Raw genomic sequence first — 10,381 nt, 5'->3', positions numbered from 1 at the left:
GAGAATACTGATAGAGAATATGTTATTACTTATTTGTTTTATAGTACAGGACGGTAAATCCCGAGAGCGATGAGTCGGTGACAGAACAAGCGCAGCGCCCGGTGCGGGGCCCGGCAGGCAGTGACATAGACAGCCCGGCTGTCCCATAATGCAGTGCGCGGCCCGGGGTCCTTCCCCCAGCCTGAGCTCCACGTGACTGAGAGCAGAGACAGACATGCCGAAATCCAAGCGCGACAAGAAGGGTGAGCGGGGCCCCTGAGGGCCACAGGACGGGTGTACAGGGCCCAGTGTATAGTGAGCGGCCATAGACTGAACCTTCTGCTTCTTCTCCTCAGTGTCCCTGACCAAGACCGCCAAGAAGGGGCTGCAGGTGAAGCAGAGCCTGATCGAGGAGGTGAGGGGCCACAAACAATGGCGGACAGCTAAGGGGGCCACAAACGAGAGCATAAAGACAGCTGAGGGGCCACAAACGAGGGGGCGGACAGCTGAGGGGCCACAAACGAGGGGGCGGACAGCTGAGGGGCCACAAACGAGGGGGCGGACAGCTGAGGGGCCACAAACGAGGGGGGCGGACAGCTGAGGGGCCACAAACGAAGGGGGGCGAACAGCTGAGGGGGGGCCACAAACGAGGGGGGCGGACAGCTGAGGGGGGGGCCACAAACGAGGGGGGCGGACAGCTGAGGGGGGGGCCACAAACGAGGGGGGCGGACAGCTGAGGGGGGGGCCACAAACGAGGGGGGCGGACAGCTGAGGGGGGGCCACAAGCGAGGGGGGCGGACAGCTGAGGGGGGGCCACAAGCGAGGGGGGGCGGACAGCTGAGGGGGGGCCACAAACGAGGGGGAGCGGACAGCTGAGGGGGGGGCCCCGCAAACGAGGGGGGGCGGACAGCTGAGGGGGGGCCCCGCAAACGAGGGGGGGCGGACAGCTGAGGGGGGGGCCCCGCAAACGAGGGGGGCGGACAGCTGAGGGGGGGCCCCGCAAACGAGGGGGGCGGACAGCTGAGGGGGGGGCCCCGCAAACGAGGGGGCGGACAGCTGAGGGGGGGGCCCCCGCAAACGAGGGGGCGGACAGCTGAGGGGGGGCCCCGCAAACGAGGGGGGCGGACAGCTGAGGGGGGGGGCCCGCAAACGAGGGGGGGCGGATAGCTGAGGGGGGCCCCGCAAACGAGGGGGCGGACAGCTGAGGGGGGGGGCCCGCAAACGAGGGGGCGGGCCGCAAACGAGGGGGCGGACAGCTGAGGGGGGGGGGGCGCAAACGAGGGGGCGGACAGCTGAGGGGGGGGCGCAAACGAGGGGGGCGGACAGCTGAGGGGGGGGGCGCAAACGAGGGGGGCGGACAGCTGAGAGGGGGAGGCCGCAAACGAGGGGGCGGACAGCTGAGAGGGGGGGGCCGCAAACGAGGGGGCGGACAGCTGAGAGGGGGGGCCGCAAACGAGGGGGCGGACAGCTGAGAGGGGGGGGGCGCAAACGAGGGGGCGGACAGCTGAGAGGGGGGGCCGCAAACGAGGGGGCGGACAGCTGAGAGGGGGGGCCGCAAACGAGGGGGCGGACAGCTGAGAGGGGGGGCCGCAAACGAGGGGGCGGACAGCTGAGAGGGGGGCCGCAAACGAGGGGGCGGACAGCTGAGAGGGGGGGCCGCAAACGAGGGGGCGGACAGCTGAGAGGGGGGGCCGCAAACGAGGGGGCGGACAGCTGAGAGGGGGGGCCGCAAACGAGGGGGCGGACAGCTGAGAGGGGGGGCCGCAAACGAGGGGGCGGACAGCTGAGGGGGGGGGGGGCGCAAACGGGGGCGGACAGCTGAGGGGGGGGGGCGGACAGCTGAGGGGGGGGGGCGCAAACGGGGGCGGACAGCTGAGGGGGGGGGCGCAAACGGGGGCGGACAGCTGAGGGGGGGGCGCAAACGGGGGCGGACAGCTGAGATGGGGGGGGCGGCCACAAACGGGGGCTGACAGCTGAGGGGGGGGGGGCCACAAACGGGGGCGGACATATTCGCTATATATTCAACATTACGAATATTCGCTTTTTTCCACATATGCACATATTCCTTCTTTGCACTTTTGGGCCAATTAGAATGATGCAAATACACTTGTCAGAGGTAATCAACAACATCCCCAGCAACCAATAGGAAAGTTGCCCCCCCCCCCCCCCCTCACTGTTTTCTTCCTCGAATATGCGAATATAACGACTTTGTGAATATAGGACGAATATTCTTCTATATATTTGCAAAATATCACGACTTTGAATAGGGCAGTGATCACCAGCCGATGCAGGACCATAACTCCCAGCATGTCCTCACTGCATTGCTTATTGCAGTGTTTCCCAACCGGGGTGCCTCCAGCTGTGGCCATAGTACAACTCCCAGCATGCCCGGACAGCCAAAGGCTGTCCGGGCATGCTGGGAGTTGTAGTATAGCCACAGCTGGAGGCACCCTGGTTAGGGAAAAACTGGTTTATTGTATAAGGCAGAGATCCCCTATCTGTGGCTCTTCAGCCACCATAGAACCACAACTCCCAGCATGCCCCAACTGCATTGCTCATTGTATAAGACAGTATTTCCCAACCAATGTGTTTTTGGCTGTTGAAAGACCACAACTCCAAGCATGCCCCGACAGCGTCTCTCACTGTTTTAGGCAGTGTTTCCAAACAAGTGTGTGGTCAGCTGATTCCAAACTACAACTCCCATCATGCCCAGATAGCATTGCTCATTGAATGAACTCAAACTTAGTTCAAAAACCTGTCCTGACCCGATTCATCAGCACAGCTGAGGGTTTGTTACATTGTGATCTGCACAATTCTCTGTGAGCTAAATAGTGCAAAACTGGTCTCATTGAGTAGACTGGATACCGCGTAACAACGACAACAATAGATACAATGTAACAAACTCCCAGCTGTGAGAAGAATCAGATCTGGATCCCCTGTAAGGCTTATTTCGTCTGTTTCTTTCCCAGTTGCGGAAATGTGTGGACACCTACAAGTATCTGTTCGTTCTGTCTGTGGAGAACATGAGGAATAACAAGCTGAAGGACGTGCGCAACGCCTGGAAACACAGCCGGTACCTCCTCATCCTATGTGAAGGGTTAATATAATGTCAGTCAGCAGGTATGAACCATTGACTCTATACACAGGAGGGGATAATGATACCTTGGCAAGTGTCCAGGAGGCGGGACCTTTGGGTTTGGTGCCCAGAGACCTGACCCCTCCTCTTACCTCTGAGTGTCAGATCTTGTATCTAATCAAGAGAATATAAGAGCTGCTAATCATAGCTGAGGGGAGGGGCTGGGAGGTTCATTATACTCCGGACACCTAAGACAAGGGTCCGCCCTCTGGACACTTTCCATAGCAGTTGGCCAAAAGGTATATAATACAAGGTGTCATAAGACTTTACCTCCTCTGTATGGGTCTATACATACTGACTGATCCCTTAGGAATATATAGAGATAATCAGGGGACAGTCATCATGGCTGGGGGGGGGGTGTAAGAGAGGGGCAGTCATCATGGCTGGGGGGGGTGTAAGAGAGGGGCAGTCATCATGGCTGGGGGGGGTGTAAGAGAGGGGCAGTCATCATGGCTGGGGGGGGTGTAAGAGAGGGGCAGTCATCATGGGGGGGGGGGTGTAAGAGAGGGGCAGTCATCATGGGGGGGGGGTGTAAGAGAGGGGCAGTCATCATGGCTGGAGGGGTGTAAGAGAGGGGCAGTCATCATGGGGGGGGGTGTAAGAGAGGGGCAGTCATCATGGGGGGGGTGTAAGAGAGGGGCAGTCATCATGGCTGGGGGGGGTGTAAGAGAGGGGCAGTCATCATGGCTGGGGGGGGTGTAAGAGAGGGGCAGTCATCATGGCTGGGGGGGTGTAAGAGAGGGGCAGTCATCATGGCTGGGGGGGTGTAAGAGAGGGGCAGTCATCATGGCTGGGGGGGTGTAAGAGAGGGGCAGTCATCATGGCTGGGGGGGTGTAAGAGAGGGGCAGTCATCATGGCTGGGGGGGTGTAAGAGAGGGGCAGTCATCATGGCTGGGGGGGTGTAAGAGAGGGGCAGTCATCATGGCTGGGGGGGTGTAAGAGAGGGGCAGTCATCATGGCTGGGGGGGGTGTAAGAGAGGGGCAGTCATCATGGCTGGGGGGGTGTAAGAGAGGGGCAGTCATCATGGGGGGGGTGTAAGAGAGGGGCAGTCATCATGGCTGGAGGCGTGTAAGAGAGGGGCAGTCATCATGGGGGGGGGTGTAAGAGAGGGGCAGTCATCATGGCTGGAGGGGTGTAAGAGAGGGGCAGTCATCATGGGGTGGGGGGGTGTAAGAGAGGGGCAGTCATCATGGGGGGGGGTGTAAGAGAGGGGCAGTCATCATGGCTGGGGGGGGGGGGGGGGCGGTGTAAGAGAGGGGCAGTCATCATGGCTGGGGAGGGGGGGGGCGAGGAATACATAGAGATAATAGAGGGGCAGTCATCATTGGGGGGGGGGTCCTGTAGGGAATACATAGAGATAATAGAGGGGCAGTCATCATTGGGGGGGGGGGGGTCCTGTAAGGAATACATAGAGATAATAGAGGGGCAGTCATCATTGGGGGGGGGGGGGGGGGGGGTCCTGTAAGGAATACATAGAGATAATGGCCCTGATATATCCATCAGCCTTAAGCCCTAATTCTGTTGTTTCCAATAATAACCAATCACAGCTCCACTTTTGAATCCTAACGAGCTCTTACAAAGTGACAGTTGAGCTGTGATTGGTTACTATTGGAAACCACAGACAATTAGGGTTTAAGGCTGATTGATATATCAGAGCCGATATAGTTGAAGCCCCCTGAGTTGGGGGGATTATAGACGTTCCTGAGGAGTAATGAGATTTCCTTCTCCCTCCAGGTTATTCTTCGGTAAGAACAAAGTGATGACTGTGGCTTTGGGGAAGGATCAGTGTGATGAGTATAAGGATAATCTACACCAGGTAAAGATTCTGTGCGGAGCCCCCCCACACACACTGCCCCCACTGGAGGTTGGAAATCACATGATTGTTTTTTGTTTTTTTCTAGTTGTGTAAGTGTCTTAAAGGAGAAGTCGGGATCCTGTTCACCAATCGCACAGAGAAAGAAGTTAAAGAGTAAGACCCCCGTGTGGTGTCCCGTCTGCTCCTTTGTATCTGCACTTGGTGGGGGTTGTCATTTAAAACAGTTTTTTGGTGTAGACAGTAAGGTAGGATTTCCCAACCGGGATCCCTCCAGCGGTGGCAAAACTACATTTCCAGCTCTCATGCATGCTGGGAGTTGGTTCTGCTAAAGCTGGAGAGGCACCTGGTTGGAAAACTCTTCAGTTAGGCCATGGCTGTATATGGCTTTTGACCCTGCAAACGCTAAAGCCCCCAGGACCGCCATTGTTGTGTGCCTATAAGGCTGTGTCGTAAAGATGGCGGCAGTGTAACCCTCTGTTGCATTCAAAGGGAGCCTGTTATCATGTACATGTTGCCTTAGCCTCAAACCATCGGGGTGGTCCACAATAGCTTCTCCTGACCCCAATAAACATGATTAATAGGTATCTCCCTATGCACAGACAGATCTATATGGCCACTATTACAGCTCTAAGGGCCCATGCACTTGGTGGGATTCTTCTCAGAAATCTCAGCGCAGCAGCCCCTCATTCTTTTGAATGTCTGTAAATGGAGAAAAATAGGGAGACCAGAGGGGGCGCCTCGTGTGATACCGTAAGAGTAGTAGGGAAGAGAGAGAGAAAACGGAGCCTCTTTAGACGCATGGTAGTAGCTGCTCACCTTGCAGCAAGTAAAAACTTGCATATCAACCCACAGCGGGGTTTAGAGAAGAATCCGGAACCGCTGCTGAGCCTTAGGTTGCAGGAGTGGTGAAACCGCCTCCTGAGACAGAATAATCAGTAGCAAATGAAAAGAAACCTTCGGATGGCGCTGCTGGTTCCAATGGTGTGGGTAACAAACTGTAGCCAGAGATGCAGGTAATACAAAACACTGGACAGTTTATATAAAACGGGGATGGTGCGTTTCAGGGGAGCCTCCCCTTTCTTCAGATCAGTATGAAGGGGGAGGCTCCCCCGAAACGCGTCATCCTCCTGTTTTATGGTTTATCCAATAAACTGTCCAGTGTTTTGTATTACCTGCATCTCTGGCTACACTTTGTTACCCACACCATTGGAACCAGCAGCGCCATCCGAAGGTTTCTTTTCGTTTTGCTACTGATTTTTCTTTGGAATGGGATTTTGCACCCACAACAGAATTCTGAGCATGTTTAGTCTTTTAGCGGAATCTTCTATGCAATAAGTTGCGGTCTATGGAGAAAGCGCATTTCTTAGCATCGGTCCTGCTGAGCTGAGGGTCTACCTGGGAATTTTTTTGGGGGGGTGGATATTCTGCCATGTGATCGGGCCCTAAAAGTCCTCAGCTTTCCCTGTCTCCTGAATGACAAATCCGCGTAGCTGCACAGTGCTCGGCCGCTCTAATAAATGAAATTCAGGAACATAAAGCACCTGTAAGGATTATTATACATTATTGGCCGAAGGGGGTGGAGCTTATATGGAAGATTTTGCGTTGCTCTTACGTTCTATTATTGGCCTCTGGACATGTTTTATTTTTATTTATTTTTTACAGATGGTTTGACGAGTTTAAGGAAACAGACTTTGCTCGGGCCGGGAATAAGGCCACTTACGGCGTGGTGCTAGATGAGGGGCCCCTGGAGCAGTTCACACACTCAATGGAGCCACAGCTACGACAGCTAGGCCTGCCCACCGCGCTAAAGAAAGGTTTGTCCTTGTCTCTATTGTATGAATTTAAGGGTTCTCCACTCTAATGGGGGTTACTGGGGTACACTCTGCTCCCTCTCAGGACAGCACAGTATGGAATCAGTTTGGCCCGGAGTAACACTTAGAGATGTGAATGGACATTTATCTTGGCGCTGCCCGTCAGATTCTCCGTGCCCCACCAACAATGGCTAATACATCAGAGATCGATCCATCACAGGGACCCCCAGAGGATTTATGGTCGGGGACGCAGGTTTACTTTAACTCTTCCTTTGAGGGAATATCCGCTTGAAAATAGTTTGACAGACGTGTGCGGCTCTAGGACCACTCGGACAAGTGACGTCTCCATTGATGGCTATGCCTGTCAGGGTGGATTTTGCAGAAAGAATTGACATGTGGAGTCCAGAATAAAAATTTCCACCCAGACATTAAGCAGTGTGCACCGTGCAGCAAAATCTCATTGGAAATGATTGGAGGCTGCTGCACCGGAATTTCCAAAGGAAAATTAGACATTTGGATTCCAAAAGTTCTGCTGTGTGAATTGGCAGGGGTCAGAGTGCCAGTTACGCCGCCTGTGCCAGTTAGCACTTAAGTAGCATATAGCGAAAATGAAGATTTTGGCCGTGCGGATCCGGGCACAGTAATCAAACTGATTTGGAACAAGCTGACAGTTTTCCTTTAAAGGGGTTCTCTGCCCCTAGATATCTTATCCCCTATCCAAAGGACAGGAGATAAGATGTCTTCTGGGACCCTCGCGATCTCTGTGCAGCATTCTGCTTTCGTTTAGAACAGCGATGCAGGCAGCTGGGGTCATGACGTCACTGCCACGCCCCTAGTGATGTCACACCACGCCCCTTCAATGCAAGTCTATGGGAGGGGGCGTGGTGTGACCTCACAAGGGGCCTGACAATGATGTCACAACCCCAGCCGCTTGCACCAGATGTTCTAAACAAACACAGAGTGCTGCACAGGGATCGCATGGTGCATAGACTGGCATTGAGGAGGCGTGGTGTGACGTCATGGACCCCCCGCCACCCACTCCAGGCGTTCAGAACAAAATGTCCCAAATGCTGGGCAGCAGAGTACTCCTTTACAAGCTGACGCCCTAATTCTGCTAACTCAGCTGATTAGTTTTGTTACAATATATCACTGCAAGTAAGAGTCAGGTAGACTAAAAGCCAGGGATGGACTTTATTCCTCTTTACTAAAATACACTCAGCGCCATTCACTGACAGCAAACGGGAAAGTCCCGGCAGTGTCTTCTTCTGTTTCTCCCAGTTCTATTGACGGTCACTGTTCTCGCCCGCAGGTGTGGTGACCCTTCTGTCGGACCATGAGGTGTGTAAAGAGGGCGACACCCTGACCCCGGAGCAGGCCAGGATCCTGGTGAGTATAGGGGGCGGAGTCTTTAGTCGCCGTGGTCAGCGCCTCCATCTTGGCCTCTCACCTGATGTTTCTCTTCTTTCTGCAGAAACTCTTTGGGTATCAGATGGCCGAGTTTAAAGTGACCATAAAATCCATGTGGGAGGCGGAGACCGGAGAATTCCAGAGGTTCTCAGAGGGAGATGAGAAAAGCGAAGACGCGATGGACGATGAAGATGATGATAATGAGGAGGAAGCAGAGTAATGATCGGCCCTTGCGTACAGCGCTGGATTGCTGCAGCATTAGTCAGAGGAGGTGACTGCAGCTTCTCCTCCACCGTTCAGTACAATGACTGAATATTCCCAGGAGCGGCGTTACTGTGTTTTAGCAGATGCCATTTATAGGTTCTGTCCCTTCATCTACATCTGGGGAATATGCAAAGACTACTCAGGACCCCTCCACTGTGCACCCCCCTAAACCTTCCACCTACACCGCCACCTCGGGAGCAATCGGAGTGCTCAGTGGATGCTTAATATCCCCACCCCCTACAGTCATACGTCCTGGAACACATTATTTTTTTTTTTTCCATCAACTGGTGCCAGGAAGATCTACAGATTTGTAAATTACTTCAATTTAAAAATCTTAATCCTTCCAGTACTTATCAGCTGCTGTATGCTCCACAGGAAGTTGTGTAGTTCTTTCCAGTCTGACCACAGTGCTCTCTGCTGACACCTCTGTCCATGTCAGGAACTGTCCAGAGTAGGAGCAAATCCCCATAGCAAACCTCTCCTGCTCTGGACAGTTCCTGACACAGACAGAGGTGTCAGCAGAGAGCACTGAGGTCGGACTGGAAAGAACTACATAACTTTCTGTGAAGCATAAAGTACAAGAAGGGTTATGATTTTTAAATAGACGTCTACTCCGCTACCAGTCTGTACTGACTGTACCTGACGCCCATTGACCAGTGGTCTCAAAGTGTGGCCCTCCAGATGTTGCAAAACTTGAATTTCCAGAATGCCGGACAGCCAATGGCTAGAAAACATCTTATAGGGGGTAAGATGTCTGATCGGGTGGGTCCAGCTGCTAGGGACCTCTGCGTGTTTGTGACATCATGCCACGCCCCCTCTCTCTAATGTCTGTGGGAGGGGGCGTGGACACTAGTACATAGCAGTCCCGCCTTCTCCCATAAACATGAATGGAAGGGGTCTGGCGGCTGTGGTTGCCAGTCATCCAGCACGGATCAGAGTTCGCTCTGTGCATCGGATGACTGGGGTGCCACAGTGGAGATCGCAGGGGCCCCCAGCCGCGAGACCCCCGCAATCAGACATAAGATGTTTTTGGGCGGTGTACCCCTTTTAAGGGCCCATTGTGGTGGGAGGAAAATAAATCCTTGGTCACTATTATCCTAGAGTGCCTCCTCGGTGGACAGTGCCTGAGCCCCTTCTGGAGTGACCTCAGCAGGCGGCCATGTTTTCTCCCCTGGAATGGAGCCTGGAAATGTTTTGGCAGGAAATTGAAGCATAAATACAACCGCGTGATGTGTCCTTAAAAAACCGTATGGAGAATGAGTGACAGCTTTACCTGTGTGTCTGTGTGTGAGAGACTCTGATACAATGATCAGTAATAAACAGGATCGGTTACAATTACCCTTTTGTGTTTGCAGCTTTATTTAAAGGGGTACTCCACCATCAGGTGTTAACATAAAAAAAAAAAAGCAGAAGCATATAGCATTACCTGTCTGCCCTAGGTCTGAAATCGGCAAAAATCTATTAGTTTTTTGGGGGGGGGTCTTGGTCTGGTACTTCCTGGTTGAGCAGTTGCTCAGGACTACAATTCCCAGAATGCCCAAAGATGTTGACAAACATCTCATTTCCCAGCGAACTATGAATCAGTAATGTTGCTGCACCTGCTGTACTCATTCCCTGTCTGATCCTCGGCCTGTGGTATTGCTTAGCACAAGGTAGTATACTGTAACGACACCTCAAGTGTCCTGATAAAGATATATAGGTGTATATGAAAGGTAGATGTAGCTGCAGGGGCTGGTCAGAAATGATGACATCACTCAGGGGACGGTGCTAGAGCTGAGAGACAAAATCCCGGGGAATATGAAAGCTGCTATTTCAAGAGTAGTGTTTTCCAAATAGTGTGCTTCCAGCTGTTGCAAAACTACAACTCCCAGCATGCCCGGACAGCCGTTGTCCAGGCATGCTGGGAGTCGTAGTTTTGCAACAGCTGGGGACACTGTTTTGAAAACAATGAGATACAACCTGGAAA

The 10,381-nt window shown here is 53.7% G+C and overlaps 1 protein-coding gene across 1 annotated transcript; it reads left to right on the top strand.

Annotated features, from left to right (window-relative positions):
• The first annotated feature begins 79 nt into the window (after window positions 1–79).
• Window positions 80–8,876, top strand: MRTO4 (MRT4 homolog, ribosome maturation factor). The gene is made up of 8 exons (XM_056542139.1): window positions 80–242; window positions 336–394; window positions 2,949–3,052; window positions 4,852–4,933; window positions 5,019–5,086; window positions 6,596–6,747; window positions 8,054–8,130; window positions 8,216–8,876. The coding sequence occupies exons 1-8, from the start codon at window positions 215–217 to the stop codon at window positions 8,369–8,371; spliced, it is 726 nt and encodes a 241-aa protein (XP_056398114.1). The 5' UTR covers window positions 80–214; the 3' UTR covers window positions 8,372–8,876.
• Window positions 8,877–10,381: the final 1,505 nt, after the last annotated feature.

The sequence above is a fragment of the Hyla sarda genome, chromosome 10, assembly GCF_029499605.1.
Source record: "Hyla sarda isolate aHylSar1 chromosome 10, aHylSar1.hap1, whole genome shotgun sequence".
NCBI lineage: Eukaryota > Metazoa > Chordata > Amphibia > Anura > Hylidae > Hyla > Hyla sarda.
The sequence above is the reverse complement of the archived record's forward strand: the minus strand, read 5'-3'. Positions and strand labels throughout refer to the sequence as shown.

What these genes read in the sequence shown, in the direction of transcription:
- MRTO4 (XM_056542139.1), top strand. Translation starts at nt 215, where the DNA reads ATGCCGAAATCCAAGCGCGACAAGAAGG. An exon ending in ATAAGGATAATCTACACCAG is followed by an intron (nt 4,934 to 5,018) that starts GTAAAGATTCTG and finishes GTTTTTTTCTAG; the next exon opens with TTGTGTAAGTGTCTTAAAGG. An exon ending in GCCCACCGCGCTAAAGAAAG is followed by an intron (nt 6,748 to 8,053) that starts GTTTGTCCTTGT and finishes TCTCGCCCGCAG; the next exon opens with GTGTGGTGACCCTTCTGTCG.